Source organism: Globicephala melas, chromosome 12 (genome assembly GCF_963455315.2).
Source record: "Globicephala melas chromosome 12, mGloMel1.2, whole genome shotgun sequence".
In the NCBI taxonomy this organism is placed as follows: domain Eukaryota; kingdom Metazoa; phylum Chordata; class Mammalia; order Artiodactyla; family Delphinidae; genus Globicephala; species Globicephala melas.
Window position 1 is genome coordinate 44,155,059 of NC_083325.1, and position 18,589 is coordinate 44,173,647.

Genomic DNA, 18,589 nt, shown 5'->3' on the forward strand with positions numbered 1-18,589 from the left:
AGGAGCTTTTATTCAGGGGTAGCTGCTGTTCCTGCACAAGCCCGATGAGCTTTTCAGTTTTCCTGGGACCTGAGGTTGCCATGGACACGGAAGGCTGCGGAGGCTGGCGGCTGTGCCATTCCCCACCCCTGACGAGCCAGCTGGCTCCGGCAAATGTGTTCACTATTTTTGACAAGATCAAAGGAATGAAACAGATCCCTGCATCTAAGTTCTGCTCTCTTCCCTCTGTAGGCCCTCGAGGCCCTGCTGTGAAAAGCTAGGCTGATCTTGAGGCAGCCTGGCACGTGCTGGAGGGTAGGCATTTTGGGAACTGGGAGATCAGGAGCAGAAGAATATCAATATGACACACGTCTCGTGGCAACAAAATTGGAGTTAAACCAGGGAAGATTCACGGGTACACTTGCTCTTATTCTCCAGATGGCATAACTCCTCCCTAAAAATCAAAAATATTCTGTTCTCCTCTCAGGCCACAGAAACCATTTGGTCTGATCCTCTTAACTAACTGAAGGGGCCACTTCGGATGAGAGGCAACGTGGCTTTTTAAAGACCCTGGCCTCCTTACTCTGTCTTTCCCATCGCCCTATGTGCTAGTTGGACCACAGACTCTGGCTTTGGGCAGAACTATGGAAATAGTGAGGTTTGCCTCTCTCCCTGCAAAGTGATGGCTCCACACTGAGGACCTTAAAACCGACCTCCGCCCAGGCCCCTCTATGGTGGCAGCCCACCGATCCCCACCAAGGGCTTATTCTTCCCATCCGGAGTTAATTCCTCTTTATATCCCTACATCTGACAGAGGGCCTACAACACATTTAAAGAATAAAAAAAAAATAACCTTCCTCAAATGTAAATACAACTGCAATGTCCCATCTCATTGCCATTTAGGATAGCTACTATCTATCAAAAACAAAACAAAAGAGAAAATAACAAGTGTTGGTGAGGATGCAGAGAAGTTGAAACCCTTGTGCACTGTTGGTGGGAGTGTAAAATGGTGCATCTGCTGGGGAAGACAGTATGGTGGTTCCTCAAAAAATTAAAAGTGGAATTATCATTTTTTCCAGAAATTTGACTTCTGGACATATACTCAAAAGAACTGTACACCCTGTTCATAGCAGCATTATTCACAATAGCCAAAAGTTGTACGCAACCCAAGTAACCACTGATGGATGAATGGATAAACAAAATGTGGAAATAGGCAGTCTACCAGGAAAAGAATTCAGAATAATGATAGTAAAGATGATCCAAAATCTGGGAAATAGAACAGACAAAATGCAAGATACATTTAAAAAGGACTTAGAAGAACTAAAGATGAAACAAACAACAATGAACAACACAAAAAATGAAATTAAAAATACTCTAGATGGGATCAATAGCAGAATAACTGAGGTAGAAGAATGGATAAGTGACCTGGAAGATAAAATAGTGCAAATAACTACTGCAGAGCAGAATAAAGAAAAAAGAATGAAAAGAACTGAGGACAGTCTCAGAGACCTCTGGGACAACATTAAACGCACCAACATTCGAATTATAGGGGTTCCAGAAGAAGAAGAGAAAAAGAAAGGGACTGAGAAAATATTTGAAGAGATTATAGTTGAAAACATCCCTAATATGGGAAAGGAAATAGTTAATCAAGTCCAGGAAGCACAGAGAGTCCCATACAGGATAAATCCAAGGAGAAACATGCCAATACACATATTAAGCAAACTGTCAAAAATTAAATACAAAGAAAACATATTAAAAGCAGCAAGGGAAAAAAAACAAATAACACACAAGGGAATCCCATTAAGGTTAACAGCTGATCTTTCAGCAGAAACTCTGCAAGCCAGAAGGGACTGGCAGGACATATTGAAATTGATGAAGGAGAAAAACCTGCAACCAAGATTACTCTACCCAGCAAGGATCTCATTCAGATTTGATGGAGAAATTAAAACCTTTACAGACAAACAAAAGCTGAGAGAGTTCAGCACCACCAAACCATCTTTACAACAAATGCTAAAGGAACTTCTCTAGGCAGGAAACACAAGAGAAGGAAAAGATCTACAATAAGGAACTCAAACAATTAAGAAAATGGGAATAGGAACATACATATCGATAATTACCTTAAATGTAAATGGACTAAATGCTCCCACCAAAAGACACAGACTGGCTGAATGGATACAAAAACAAGACCAATATATATGCTGTCTACAAGAAACCCACTTCACACCTAGAGACACATACAGACTGAAAGTAAGGGGATGGAAAAAGATATTCCATGCAAATGGAAACCAAAAGAAAGCTGGAGTAGCAATTCTCATATCAGACAAAATAGACTTTAAAATAAAGACTATTAGAAGAGACAAAGAAGGACACTACATAATGATCAAGGGATCGATCCAAGAAGAAGATATAACAATTGTAAATATTTATGCACCCAACATAGGAGCACCTCAATACATAAGGCAAATACTAACAGCCATAAAAAGGGGAAATCAACAGTAACACATTCATAGTAGGGGACTTTAACACCCCACTTTCACCAATGGACAGATCATCCAAAATGAAAATAAATAAGGAAACACAAGCTTTAAATGATACATTAAACAAGATGGACTTAATTGATATTTATAGGACATTCCATCCAAAAACAACAGAATACACATTTTTCTCAAGTGCTCATGGAACATTCTCCAGGATCGATCATATCTTGGGTCACAAATGAAGCCTTGGTAAATTTAAGAAAATTGAAATTGCATCAAGTATCTTTTCCGACCACAACCCTATGAGACTAGATATCAATTACAGGAAAAGATCTGTAAAAAGTACAAACACATGGAGGCTAAACAATACACTACTTAATAATGAAGTGATCACTGAAGAAATCAAAGAGGAAATAAAAAAATACCTAGAAACAAATGACAATGGAGACACGACGACCCAAAACCTATGGGATGCAGCAAAAGCAGTTCTAAGAGGGAAGTTTATAGCAATACAAGCCTACCTTAAGAAACAGGAAACATCTCGAATAAACAACCTAACCTTGCACCTAAAGCAATTAGAGAAAGAGGAACAAAACAACCCCAAAGTTAGCAGAAGGAAAGAAATCATAAAAATCAAATCAGAAATAAATGAAAAAGAAATGAAGGAAATGATAGCAAAGGTCAATAAAACTAAAAGCTGGTTCTTTGAGAAGATAAACAAAATTGATAAACCATTAGCCAGACTCATCAAGAAAAAAAGGGAGAAGACTCAAATCAATAGAATTAGAAATGAAAAAGGAGAAGAAACAACTGACACTGAAGAAATACAAAAGATCATGAGAGATTACTACAAGCAACTATATGCCAATAAAATGGACAACTGGAAGAAATGGACAAATTCTTAGAAATGCACAACCTGCCAAGACTGAATCAGGAAGAAATAGAAAATATGAACAGACCAATCACAAGTATTGAAATTGAAACTGTGATTAAACATCTTCCAACAAACAAAAGCCTAGGACCAGATGGCTTCACAGGCGAATTCTATCAAACATTTAGAGAAGAGCTAACACCTATCCTTCTCAAACTCTTCCAAAATATAGCAGAGGGAGGAACACTCCCAAACTCATTCTACAAGGCCACCATCACCCTGATACCAAAACCAGACAAGGATGTCACAAAGAAAGAAAACTACACGCCAGTATCACTGATGATCATAGATGCAAAAATCCTCAACAAAATACTAGCAAACAGAACCCAACAGCACATTAAAAGCATCATACACCATGATCAAGTGGGGTTTATTACAGGAATGCAAGGATTCTTCAATATACGTAAATCAATCAATGTGATACACCATATTAACAAATTGAAGGAGAAAAACCATATGATCATCTCAATAGATGCAGAGAAAGCTTTTGACAAAATTCAACACCCATTTATGATAAAAAAAACTCTCCAGAAAGTAGGCATAGAGGGAACTTTCCTCAACATAATAAAGGCCACATATGACAAACCCACAGCCAACATCATCCTCAATGGTGAAAAACTGAAAGCATTTCCACTAAGATCAGGAACAAGACAAGGTTGCCCACTCTCACCACTCTTATTCAACATAGTTTTGGAAGTTTTAGCCACAGCAATCAGAGAAGAAAAGGAAATAAAAGGAATCCAAATCAGAAAAGAAGGAGTAAAGCTGTCACTGTTTGCAGATGACATAATACTATACATAGAGAACCCTAAAGATGCTACCAGAAAACTACTAGATCTAATCAATGAATTTGGTAAAGTAGCAGGATACAAAATTAATGCACAGAAATCTCTTGCATTCCTATACACTAATGATGAAAAATCTGCAAGTGAAATCAAGAAAACATTCCCATTTACCATTGCAACAAAAAGAATAAAATATCTAGGAATAAACCTACCTAAGGAGACAAAAGACCTGTATGCAGAAAATTATAAGACACTGATGAAAGAAATTAAAGATGATACAAATAGATGGAGAGATATACCATGTTCTTGGACTGGAAGAATCAACATTGTGAAAATGACTATACTACCCAAAGGAATATACAGATTCAAGGCAAACTACCTATCAAACTACCACTGGCATTTTTCACAGAACTAGAACAAAAAATTTCACAATTTGTATGGAAACACAAAAGAACCCGAATAACCAAAGCAATCTTGAGAACGAAAAACAGAGCTGGAGGAATCAGGCTCCCTGACTTCAGACTATACTACAAAGCTAGAGTAATCAAGACAGTAGGGTACTGGCACAAAAACAGAAAGATGGATCAATGGAACAGGATAGAAAGCGTAGAAATAAATCCATGCACATATGGTCACCTTATCTTCGATAAAGGAGGCAGGAATGTACAGTGGAGAAAGGACAGCCTCTTCAATAAGTGGTGCTGGGAAAACTGGACAGGTACATGTAAAAGTATGAGATTAGATCACTCCCTAACACCATACACAAAAATAAGCTCAAAATGGATTAAAGACCTAAATGCAAGGCCAGGAACTATGAAACTCTTAGAGGAAAATATAGGCAGAACACTCTATGACATAAATCACAGCAAGATCCTTTTTGACCCTCCTCCTAGAGAAATGGAAATAAAAACAAAAATAAACAAATGGGACCTAAAGAAACTTCAAAGCTTTTGCACAGCAAAGGAAACCATAAACAAGACCAAAAGACAACCCTCAGAATGGGAGAAAATATTTGCAAATGAAGAAACTGACAAAGGATTAATCTCCAAAATTTACAAGCAGCTTATGCAGCTCAATAACAAAAAAACAAACAACCCAATCCAAAAATGGGCAGAAGACCTAAATAGACATTTCTCCAAAGAAGACATACAGACTGCCAACAAACACATGAAAGAATGCTCAACATCATTAATCATTAGAGAAATGCAAATCAAAACTACAATAAGATATCATCTCACACCAGTCAGAATGGCCATCATCAAAAAATCTAGAAACAATAAATGCTGGAGAGGGTGTGGAGAAAAGGGAACACTCTTGCACTGCTGGTGGGAATGTGAATTGGTACAGCCACTATGGAGAACAGCATGGAGGTTCCTTAAAAAACTACAAATAGAATTACCATATGACCCAGCAATCCCACTACTGGGCATATACCCTGAGAAAACCATAATTCAAAGAGTCATGTACCACAATGTTCATTGCAGCTCTATTTACAATAGCCTGGGGATGGAAGCAACCTAAGTGTCCATCATCGGATGAATGGATAAAGAAGATGTGGCACATATATACAATGGAATATTACTCAGCCATAAAAAAGAAATGAAATTGAGCTATTTGTAATGAGGTGGATAGACCTAGAGTCTGTCATACTGAGTGAAGTAAGTCAGAAAGAGAAAGACAAATACTGTATGCTAACACATATATATGGAATTTAAGAAAAAAGTGTCATGAAGAACCTAGGGGTAAGAGAGAAATAAAGACACAGACCTACTAGAGAATGGAGTTGAGGATATGGGGATGGGGAAGGGTACGCTGTGACAAAGCGAAAGAGAGGCATGGACATATATACACTACCAAATGTAAGGTAGATAGCTTGTGGGAAGCAGCCGCATAGCACAGGGAGATCAGCTCGGTGCTTTGTGACCGCCTGGAGGGGTGGGATCGGGAGGGTGGGAGGGAGGGAGACGCAAGAGGGAAGAGATATGGGAACATATGTATATGTATAACTGATTCACTGTGTTATAAAGCAGAAACAAAAAAAAATGTGGTATATACACACAATGGAATAGTATTCAGCCTTAAAAAGGAAAGTAATTCTGACACGTTACAACATGGATGAACCTTCAGGACATTATGCTAAATGAAATAAGCCAGTTACAAAAAGACAGATACTGTATGATTCTACTTATATAAAGTACCTAGAATAGTCAAATTCATAGAGACATGAAGTGGAATGGTGCTCGTCAGGGTCTGGGGGATGGAGAAGGGGGAATTACTATTTAATGGGTATAGGGCTCCAATTTTATAAGATGAAAAGAGTTCTAGAGATGGATGGGGATGGTGGTTGCACAATAATGTGGATGTATTTAATGCCACTGAACTCTATACCCAAAATGGTTAAGATAGTAAATTTTTATGCTAGGTGTACTTTACCACAATCAAAAATAATTTTAAAGAAATCTTCCCAATCAAAACATATTCTTCCTATGCCCCAATTTCTCTTGGTCCTTCACTCCATAAAATGTAAATAATAATTGGTTTTAACCCCCTAATGGTCAACGTAGTGGTGGGATTCACGTATTATGTCAGGTGTTGTGTGTGTGTGTGTGTTGGGTTCTAAATAAAACTCACCACACTCTATTCTACATATGCATAAAGATGACCCTCACTGTTCTAAAGCTTTCTCACAAAGGGGCATATCTAGGGATTTAGCCAGAGAACAAACAGGGTGAAATCCTTGCTTTTTTTTTTTTTTTAAATCCTTGCTTTTCAAAAAAAACGATAAAGCATAGAATATCAAAGAAGGTGGGTGAGAAGCAGCTGCTTCCATTCACCCCCTGGACGTCACTGGTTCCTAGATGTCTCCCAGGCCAGTGTCCTGCTTGATCATACATGCCAGCCTAAGCCCTCAGCGCTGTATCTGGATGGTCCTGACGTAAAAGTGAGAGGAACTTATCTGATTTCCCTTTGCCCTTCTTGGGACTTGCACCTCTCACAATAAATGATATGCATGCCTTCTTCCCATCTATTGCACTGTGTAAAACGCCTGCGGGTTGTAACACTTAAGTCCAAATTCTGGTGCAGCAAGTACAGCTACAAGTAAATCCCTGCCTGGCAGAAGGATCAGTCTCCGGCCACTACTTCAAGAAATATGTGAAATAAAATATTCTGGCATCTCTGAAATAACCCCTTTTTGGTCAAGGCCCTCATCATCTCTTTCTCCTGGTTTATTTTAGTTGCTTTCTAATTCCAGCCTCACTCACCCTCCCCAGGATGGTAGGGAATGCCTCACTCTAATCTCTCAGAGTTACCTAATGCCTACAGGATAAAGTTCAGGGTAAACTTCCTAGCTTGAGGTAACAATTCCTTTACTTGCTGTCTTGGCCTTTCTGCATTCCCTGCCCTTCCCGCCCTCAGCATTACTGTTTCTTAATCCCCCATTCTTCTTCCCACCTCCACGTAGTGGCACACCCTGATCCTTCAGAGCCTGGGACGCTCGTCTCAGATGTCGCCATCTAGTGAACTTCTACTCACCTTTCAAGATCCATCTCAAAGGTCACTCCTATGAAGGCTCCATGGATTCCCCCGGGAGCTCTTTCCTGAGACACCACTTACTACCACAATAGACTAAAACTTCTCTGAAAGCTGGGACCCTGCCTGTTCCAAAGCAAATCTGCCCTGGACTCCAACATCAGCCAAGTCCCCGGGATGGGTTTTAAAAGTGACCCACCCTAGAGCACGGATGCTGCACCCTGGGTACTTAATGCTGGCTTGGCCCACTCTGAGCCCCTGCTCACCACTTGCCCTGTGACCCACCATTTCTTACTCCCTTGCTTTACCCAGTCTGTGCTCTTATATTGTTCAGGTACAAGCATGTCTCCCGCACTAAGTTATAAACTTTGCAGAGAGTAGGAACCACGTCTCACTCCCTTCTGGATCCTCCACATTTTCTGGCTTAAGACTGCACATGGCAAGAGCTAGGTTTGTTACATAAATAAACAGACAAATCCCCATGGCATCTGTGGGCATGACTTGGAGGAGGTAGGGGGTAGGTTGGGAGTTTTGAGAGAAACCAGAGAAACTCTAGGTGAGCTGAATGTAGCTTCCTACCTCCAATGGAGGGTGAAAATTACTTGAAACCTCTTGGGCAGTTCTCTGGGAGACGGAGAAAAGGGAATGCAGTAAGGAGGAGATACAAGGCAAGGACACAGCATGCCATACTCAGAGGTGAAGTGGTGGCTTGCTATAGTAATAGCTATGGCAATAGAAGGCAGCATATATCTTCAGCAGTCTTAAAACTCAATGGCTTGAGTTAATAATAATTATAGGGACTTCCCTGGTGGCGTAGTGGTTAAGAATCTGCCTGCCAATGCAGGAGACACGGGTTTGAGCCCCAGTCCGGGAGGATCCCACGTGCCGCGGAGCAACTAAGCCCGCGAGCCACAACTACTGAGCCCACGTGCTACAACTACAGAAGCCTGCGCACCTAGAGCCCGTGCTCTGCAACAAAGAGAAGCCACCACAATGAGAAGCCCATGCACCTCAATGAAGAGTAGCTCCCGCTCGCCGCAACTAGAGAAAGCCCACACGCAACAACGAAGACCCAACACAGCCAAAAATAATTAAAATAATTATAATAATTTTATAAAAATTCTATTATAATTAAAATAATTAAAATTTAAAATAATTAAAATAATAATTATAGTAGTGGTAGTAATAATAGTAGTAGTAGTGGTAGTAATAATAAAAAATAATAATAATATGGAAAAATACTCGAAATGTTAACAGCAGTTGCCTCTGGGTTCTAAAATTACAACGAGTTCTGTTGTGAGTTTCCCCCTCTGTTTTTCTTTAAAACTCAACTGCCATTTGCTCTGGAAACAGTATATGAATGGACATGATTTTTAAAAACTGAAATTATATTTTAAAAGCCACAACATACTTTACCTCTAGAGTCCCAGTCAATGTGTGTAATGTAACTAGAAGCACCTTTACAGATGCCAACCCTTTTGCTTGTAAGGACGTTGTAAATATCCACAAAGTTATCATGGGATGCCACAGCAAGGTATTTTCCTGTATCTATAAAGAAAAAATGAGTGGTTAAAACCAAAACATTTTATGTGGGAATTTACTTCCAGGGACTTAGCATTTTTAAATGGGTTAAAGGTCAAGGAAATATTTAAAAAGGGTCCACTCTTGTAACTTTTTGTCCCAACACATTTTAAAAAGTTTTGCTGTCATCTTCACCTTTTGAAAATTTAATGTCAGAGATCATTTCTTTTCTGTGATGGAAGGAGACCATGTCTTCAACAGTGTCGGCATTTACAACCAGGAAACTTCCATCATTCAACCCAACTGCTAAGGCTTTCCCATCAGGGGAGAAAGCACAGCATCTTCCACCTACAAAAGAATCCACAAAGAGCACTGTTATGATCCGAGACTTCGCTACCAAACAAAGCAAATGAAGAGATGGGGAAGTGTGCATGTGTTCATGGACACGTGACTGTGTCTTTAACACTCCTGGTGAGAAGAACTAAAACTTCATAATTTAAAATATTTCTTCCCTCCAAACCCAAGGACAATGATTATAATATTAAAAATAAGTTTTCAATTTCTTTGAGGTTTATCCATTCATTTCTTCGTATCTGAATACCTGGAGTTTTCAAAAGACAAGTAGAGTGAAGGGGGAAAAGGAATAAAGGATTAATATAACCAGTATTTCTGCTCCCAAGACGTGATACTTAAGAATGGGAGTTCTGGGCTTCCCTGGTGGCACAGTGGTTGAGAGTCCGCCTGCCGATGCAGGGGACACAGGTTCGTGCCCCAGTCTGGGAAGATCCCGCATGCCGCGGAGCGGCTGGGCCCGTGGGCCCGTGAGCCATGACCGCTGAGCCTGCGCTTCTGGAGCCTGTTGCTCCGCGACGGGAGAGGCCACAACAGTGAGAGGCCCGCGTACCGCAAAAAAAAAAAAAAAAAAAAAAAAGAATGGGAGTTCTGTAATAAAATTTCTGGAAACTAATTTTTTTCATATCATGCTTTACACAAAAAACTTACTTTAGAGCACCTTATTGTTCTACTTTTAGTCACTCTAATTCTCTGATCCGTAGATTATAATCCATAATTGTAGAGGTGGAAGATTTTGTTCCTGTCTCTTCTGTCATGAGAAGAATGGAATATGGACATTCTCTCCAAGGGTGTCTGCACAACTGCGCTGAGGGTGCTACATGATCAATGCTTTCTACTGCTTTGTAGGGTCACAGGGAGACATTTCCGCATGAAGAGTATGGACTCGGTGGGGGGTATATTTAATAAGAATCCTATTTAAGGACAGGCCCCTCCCTAGCCCTGTTCTTCTTATTGTCAAGACTTTGGTGAGCACAGCCCTAGGATGGGACAGTCGTGCTGCCTTGTGCTAAGGCATTCCAAACTGAGCTTCCACACCCACCCCTCAGCCACTGTTCAGAGCAGGCTGAAAAGCCACATTCACACCAACAACTTTAAATTGGCTCATCTGAAGTATAAAATACCTTCCTTCCTTTCTTCATCCATTCACTTTGCAGTTATTTACCAACTATGAATCAGGCACGGTGCTAGTGCTGAAAGAACAGAAAGACCAGCTCTTGAGGAGGGACAGCACGATTAGGTTAAGCATAAAAATTTATTGTACATGGGCTTCCCTGGTGGCGCAGTGGTTGAGTCTGCCTGCCGATGCAGGAGACACGGGTTCGTGCCCCGGTCCGGGAGGATCCCACATGCCACGGAGCGGCTGGGCCCGTGAGCCATGGCCGCTGAGCCTGCACGTCCAGAGCCTGTGCTCCGCAGCGGGAGAGGCCACGGCAGTGAGGGGCCCACGTACCGCAAAAAAAAAAAAATTATTGTACGAATGATGACACTTGACAGTAAAAGGGAGAGCTATTAATAATTACACCAGGACACCAGCTGTAAACTGGGTTGAGTGGCCATCCTAACTCAGATGTGTTAGCTGTTCTTTTGAACTAATTTTTAACCTAGTGAATAAAGTCCATTGGCTGATATTCAAGTCACTCACAGCGAGGACTTGGTCTGTTATTTCCCCAATACAAATTAGTGGCCAAATTATTCAGTCCTGTAGTGGGTAAGAGCATGGGCTTTGGAGTCAGACTTGGGTTTGAATCCTGGCTCCACTACTTACTGAGACCCAGAAGTCCAGTGTGAAGAGAGGCAATATGGTGGAGGGAGGCATCATCATGCAGTGGCCACAGGTGTGCTCTCTGAAGCCACGCTGCCTGAGTATGAATTCAGTTCCATCACTTACTAGCTGTGCAACTTTGGGCAAATGACTTAAGTTCTCTATGCCTCAGCTTCATAATTTGTAAGTGGAAATAAAAAAGGCCTTACTCATTGGGTTCCCATGAAGACCAAAGGCAAAGTGCTAGCACGGTTACTGGCTCAGCAATATTGGCCACTGTCATTATTGTCACTATTGTCTTGACACCTCTTTTCATTTTATCCCCCTAGAATCCTCTCCCCATGTCTATTTATAAAAGTACCTAGCACAACTACTCTGGGGCCAGGCCCCAATCTCACCCTTTCCTGTCTTAGCTTTCACAAATCCTTTGAGCCTCAGCTCTTAGGTTTCCTCCCTGATGGAGTTGTCTCTGGCTGTGGGCCTTACCCTGAGCCTCCACGATACCTTGCTTGTGCCAGAGATCTTTTGTTTGTCCTCACCCACTCTCCGCCCTGCTCTGTGCTGGGAGCTGGCCTTCCTGGACTCGATCAGTGGGCCCCTCACCCCCTGGCTTCTGATTTATTTGGTCAAGGGGCAGCAGGAGACTGGAGGGAGGGTAACAGGGAAGGAAGGATAAAGCACAGGGAGGCTGGGGCATGTGCTCCCTTGGCTGCCTCCCTGTGGGGTCACTGCATGCTGGCTGAACCTCCGGGCTGACGATCACAGCCCCTGCTAGGCTGTCGTCTCACACAGCTCTCACTTTCAAGGTTCCAGCAACTGCCCCTCCTCTTGTCCCTTCAGGCCCAGGGCTGGCAATGGTACCCGGCTGTTACTAGCTGCATCGTGCTGCACCAGCCCTGGTCATTTCCTATACCCTGCCCACTCCTTTACAAATAGTCCCGTTCTGAGACGCTCCTCAAGTTACCCAATTTGAATGGACCAGCCGTTGCTGGGAATCTGTTCAAATCTTGTCCGTCTCTGACAATAGAGAGAGGACTGTTCATCCTGGGATCCCCAGCGCCTGATATACAGAAGCTGCTCAACAAATGTTTGCTGAATTTGCACTTCTCGGTATACCTCTTAGCTCTAGTGCATATGGGTGTTCAATACATGTTTATTTGTTTCTTGATATTAACTATTATTTTTAAACTGACGTTCATTTTTCAGTAATAAAATCAGTTCTGGAGACTGTCAGGCATAAAAATAAGCAGCATTCTTTACAAGCTGATGAGTTTCAACTGGCTCCCACAGTTCTAGATGAGAAGAGGAAGGACATATTGCCCCCAGGTGGCAAATGTCTGTGCAGTGCAAGGAAATAAAGAATACAGCTGGGCACTGATAGATCTGGCCAGGCTTCTGGAACGATTCTCCAGGTGATTAGCTATATGTGTAGCAACAAACACTAAATCCCCATCACCCAGCATATCTGGGGGCACGTAATAGGTGCGCCCGGTAAATATTAGCTGGATGAACAGACAAATGAATCCAATACTTTCGGGTGTAAATACTTTTACAGATGTGTACGGGGATGTCACGCACCTTTTTTGAGTTTCCGTACTGCCAGCATACGGTGCTGGGAGGATAGTTCCCAGATCCGCAGTGTTTTATCGTCGCTCACTGTTGCGCAGACAGGCAGGCGAGGGTGAGCCGCCAGCCCCCATACTTCTCCTTCCATGTGCCCCTGTAGGGGAGGAAACGGGGCAACAAAAACCAGTTCATGCTTCTCGGCTAGCCCTTCCCGCGAGTGTCCCAAACAGGTTCAAATATGAACAAACACAGTTTGAGTTTCCTGGAGCCAAAGTGATTGTACTGGATAAATTTTTCGCTTGAACTTGAATCTAAAGCTGGGCCTGCGCGATGCTAAAGCATTCATTTGGAAAGCAAAGTAGGGACTCACATTGCTCCTAAGTTTTGTTTATATGATGCCGAACATCTTTCCACTTAGAAACATCCGAGTAAATAAGGAACTGCTCTCATTCTATCCTGTTTGACATTGAATACACACAGTATATATGTATCTTTTCATAAAACAGCTTGGTCACAATGACACAAACCACTTTCTTCCATAAAATCATATTCTAAAAACTGGAGGTACCACTTATCTCTGTCAGAGGAATTGGACAGCAATATTCTTGTTAATTAATTCTATTCTAGTTCTTTGAATGCACAGATTTGGCAAAGCAGATTAGAGAGAGCTGAATTTTCATTTTAAGCGTCCTGGGTATAGCTCAGGGTCAGCATTTATTCACAAATTGTTCTATCCATGGAGCACAGAAAACCGAAAGGGGTTTGATAGGCATTGGACAAATTCCACATGCCGACATCTTACCACAAACACACTTAACTGGCTTAGAATAATAACTGAGATGAAACAGTGTTTAATGAATGAACGATTAGGGAGAAAATGAATCTGATTTTTCTAACTTATCACTCAGTAAAGCAGTGTAACGAACGATTAGATACGGAACAATAAAACAGACCAGATTGTTTACTGAATTTCTGCTTTTAGTGGCTAATTATAAAAAGGTTTTGCTTAGTAAAGCAAAAAGGAAGACCACACACAGGCATCTGAAAGGTGTTTGTAGTTGGAACGCTTTGGGGAACAGGTGGCTCTCCAAAGAGAAACTGGAAGATTCCGGTTTAACTGGGAAGCTGTTTGAGCAAAACAGTAATTTGGCAGAAGATACAAAGTTCCCAATGCAGCTGACATTCAAATATCTGAGAAGCGCATAGATATTGGTTTTGAATTTATTAGATTTGGAGCACCCGACACCCCCAGTTTTCTAGTTTCCTTCCCTTTAGAAGCCTCCCACCCCCAAGGCCACGGTCAGAGGATGGGTCAGGTGTGAGCCCTCCCTTGCTCTCCACCAGACTGGATCTGCTTGGGGCTCTTTTACAGACTGAGTCCTTTTGCACACAGAGGACAGGGCTGTGGGGCTCTGAGACCCTTTCAAACCACTGCATCATATATTGATTTAAAATGGTATTTCTTTAATCTAATATGATTATGTACTTTAATTCCTGGATCCTATAGGAACGGACAGTGAGTGAGGCAGGCTGGAAGTCTCTTGAGTGGCACAAGGAAATGAGCTTGGGACTTTACTTTCCTCCTGACCACCCTAAAGCTAATAATAACCAGCTGCATAATTGACAGTTGATTATATGCAAAGTGTATACAATGGGGATTTTCAGAACTCACCTCCTGTCTCTTCTCTCATCCCCCCAACCTATTCTCTTAAAAAAAAAAAAAAAGCAATCTATTCCAAGTAACATTGAATTGCCGTGCTACAGAAACTAGAAAAATGGTTCTGAAATCTCCTCACAGCAGGATAGCTGATGGTCTTAACGACGCTGCCTCTACTATTCCTTAACTTTCCCTCTGTGTCCACCTCTCAGGACAGGACTGTCAGCCCCTAGAGTAAGCCCTATTCCACCACACAGAGCACAGGGCTGGTCTTGGCAGGAGCCCAACAAACACTGATTGAACTGAACTACTGAGTTCTACCTAGGAGGAGATGGCAAATGGTTGACAGACTGAAAGAGGAAAGAGAGATGCTGAGATAAAGGAAAAGAATGGCACACTTAAACAAAATTAGCTCAGCTATTATTTACTTTTTAAAATTTGAAAATGTAGAGTTTAAATCTTACGGTGCTATTTAAATCATATTGTAGTATAAATCTTACAACATACTTAGCAATATAGTATGTGGCTAACAATTTAAAGTCTCAAAAATCTGAGGATTAAAAAGAAAGAAACACTGAACTTTCAATAAAATTAAATAAAAAGTCATGGTCAAGGAAAACGAAGGCAAGTGCAGTTGCAGAATAAAGAAATCTCCCCTCAAGGACGCATCTCAGCACAGTTCTCAATCTGGGCTGCCTGTAGCAATCAGCTACAGAGCTTCTGAGGTTTGCTTCTAACACAGAACTTTTTTTAAAACACAGATTCTTATTCAGGATATCCAGGGTGGGGCCTGAGCACATGCACTTTAAAAACCTGATCCGTGATGTGTGTGCAGACCTGCTCTCAGGTGTAGCAAATCAGAGGGCCCCTTTCAGTGGGATTTTGGGGACTAGTCCTAATACAGCAAGCCTGCAGGTATGCATCAGGTCAGATGTGCTGGACAGGTGACCCTCATGATGCTCCTGGTTTTCACACTCTTGTGTAACCACCTCCCTTTGAGTGCGGTATAGCCTGTGGCTTGTTACCAACCAATAAGATATGGCAAAGGGGATGGATGTTCATGATCACACGTATGTGATGATATGATTATGTTATTTAAAGTTACTTAAAGGCACAGTAGTACCCGTTTTTCGTCTTTCCCTTGCCCTCTTTGAGGAAGCAAGCAGCCATGTTGGGGAACCCCATGTGACGAGGAACTATAGGCAGCCTCTGAGAGCTGAGGGTGGCCTCTGGCCAATAGCCAGCAAGAAATGGAAGCCCTCAGTCCTGCATCCCCAACGAACTGAACTCTGCCAACAACTCGAGTGACCTTGGAGCAGATCCTTCCACAGTTAAGCCTCCGATGAGACCACAGCCCTGGCCCTTATTACAGCCTTACAAAACCTTAAACAGAGGACCCAGTTAAACTGTGTTCAGACTCCTGACCTGCAGAAACCATAAGATAAGGAATGTTTTTCTTTTAAGCTGCTAAGTTTGTGACAATTTGTTATACAGCAATAATGATTAATACAGCATTTGCCTGACCCTGAAAGTGAGTGTCTCCTTAAATTTTGTGCCCTAAGTGCCCCCCGTTGCCTCACCCTTGTTCCAGCTCTGGTGTGAATTGTGGTTTAGGATGTGTGCAAACACAGTACCTGAATGAGCAGTGTCATTGGGCCATTCTTATCAATTTCCAGGATCTCTCCATTTTTCGTTCCCACCAGGATATGTCCATGTCCCAAAGTGATGGCACGAATTGAAGGGTTATCTTCCAAAAGCAAGCCTGAGGAGGAAAAATTGCATTTAATACTGTTATATTTAGTATAATAAAAAATAAAATGATTGTAATGATTATATAAATTCTCTTTTTATAGTTCCAAAGTACTAGTTACTAGGCAATTATCCTTGATATTTCTACCAGGAGCCAAGGGCTCTGAATGTGGAAGAAAAAAAGACAGTTGATTTGGTAATGGCTTTCCAAGAACTTAGTACTATCTTTTCCATCTCTAGGAACAGAAAGATTTCTACTGCATACTCGGGAGTGGCACCTTTTGAGCTGGTTGACAATGCTGCTCTTTTAATGGCATACGTCTTCAAGCATCTTTCAAACATATCATCCCAGAGTTCCACAATTCCATCCTTTCCACCTGTTACAAACCCCTGTGAAGGCACACATCAGAAGAATTATGTACACATCAAAATGACAAGGTACCCACCCAGCCTCAAAAGGATTTCCCCTTGGGTAAAGAAGCTTTGTGTTTTCTTCCTAAGTATAGGAGGCTGAAAAATCTGAATGATAACATAATATTAATATAATATTTTCTGGAAGCTTCTCTCCCCTATTTCTCTAGCAGGATTAAACACTTTCTCATTGTGTGTCCATTTCACTTTCTTCCGACCATTGGCTGGAATTTGGCACCCTGAATCATGGACAGTCATTTCTGTGCCTAGTCCCCTGACTGGAATGTGGATTCTTACAGAAAAGGACCAACCTCAAAGCCTGGCAGAGTTTCTGGTATCTCATATATTCCTGCTGAATGAATTGGAATTAACATCACAATTAAAAATGACTGTTAAATATTTTAAAATATTTACGTCCAGGAAAACCATCATTATTTATTATTAAGAGTAACTTAGGTATTTCACATAACAAAACTATCCTGCTATTTTGTTCAATACACAACAATTTCCACAATAATTAAAATCCAGATGAATTTTTACAAAACCTGGGAAGTAAGAAGTTTAACATTGGGTATTTTTTGCTAGATGATGATTTCTACTCTTGTTCTAAGCTTATGATTTCTTGGCTTTATTAGTTTTCCTTTTTGGCAACTTACATATACAAACTGTTCTTTAAAAAGTTGTTTGTTTTTTTTTTTTTAAAGAAAACTACTGAGTAAGTCATTCTGTTTCCTCAGAAACTTCTAATGTACTTCATTTCAATGAAGTTCACAAGGAAATAATATTTTGGAAGTTTGTTATATTAAATATCCTTATTTATCCTTATTATAGATTGTGAACCTGGGGACATTCACTCTCCAAATTAAATTTAAATGCATTATAGTATAATGTGATATCCCTGCCATTTCCCATGATTTTTCAGCTTAAGTTACGAAGCAATAAAAGAGTTTAAACAAGTTATATCACATCAACTTCTGAGTCTACAAAAAACTTTGCATTCTGCTTTAATCTTTTCTAAAACTTGGAAGTTTAATCAAAAACAAATTTGCTAGTGAAAAACATCTTAACCACTAAAACAACCATTGTAGTTGCACATCTAACAAGAACCTACTTCCATAGCGGGATCAGCATATTTACCTGGGAACAGGTAAATGCAAAATGAGGCTTACCTTAATAAGGTGTATTAGGTGGCTTAGACTGTTTGGAGGTCAGAGAGCACACATAAACTGGTACCATCAGCAAACTAGCAGTGAACAAAAAATTGATATTTTCTGGCAAATTGATTGAAGAAAGTGTTTTAAGGGCACTGAAGGTAAGTGTGATCTATTTTTTTTGCCATGCCTCGAGGCATGCAGGATCTTAGGTTCCCCAACCAGGGATCGAATCCGTGCCCCCTGCAGTGGAAGCAGGGAGTCCTAACTGCTGGACTACTGGGGAATTCACAAGTGTGATCTTTATTTAAAACAACACTGCAAGGCAGGGGACAGATCAGGACAAAGACGAGCTTGAGTAGAAGTACAGCTGGTGTGATGGTTAATTTTATGTGTCAACTGACTGGCCACAGGGTGCCCAGATTAAATATGATTCCTGTGTGTGTCTGTGAGGGTGTTTCTCGATAAGATCAGTATTTGAATTGCTAGATTCAGTAAACTGCCTTCCCCAATGTAGATGGACATCATCAAATTCATTGAGAGCTTGAATAGAACAAAAGGTAGAGGAAGGACAAAATCACCCTCCTTTTTCCTGTCTCACTGACTGAGCTGGGACATCTTATCTTTTCCCACCCTCAGACTGGGATTTACACCATTGGCTCCCCTGGTTCTCAGGCCTTTGGGCTTGAACTGAATTACACCATCGGTTTTTCTG

At 41.2% G+C, this 18,589-nt stretch overlaps 1 protein-coding gene across 2 annotated transcripts in view; it reads right to left on the reverse strand.

Moving 5' to 3' along the window:
- EML6 (EMAP like 6) overlaps positions 1–18,589 on the reverse strand; it is a 320,217-nt gene that overhangs the window by 68,402 nt on the left and 233,226 nt on the right. For both annotated transcript variants that reach the window (XM_060309467.1, XM_060309466.1), the window contains exons 20-24: positions 16,591–16,702; positions 16,198–16,325; positions 12,919–13,060; positions 9,420–9,572; positions 9,120–9,251 (exon numbers count right to left, since the gene is read on the reverse strand). In XM_060309467.1, coding sequence (XP_060165450.1) covers positions 9,120–9,251; positions 9,420–9,572; positions 12,919–13,060; positions 16,198–16,325; positions 16,591–16,702 — 667 coding nt within the window. The remainder of the gene's footprint in view (positions 1–9,119; positions 9,252–9,419; positions 9,573–12,918; positions 13,061–16,197; positions 16,326–16,590; positions 16,703–18,589) is intronic.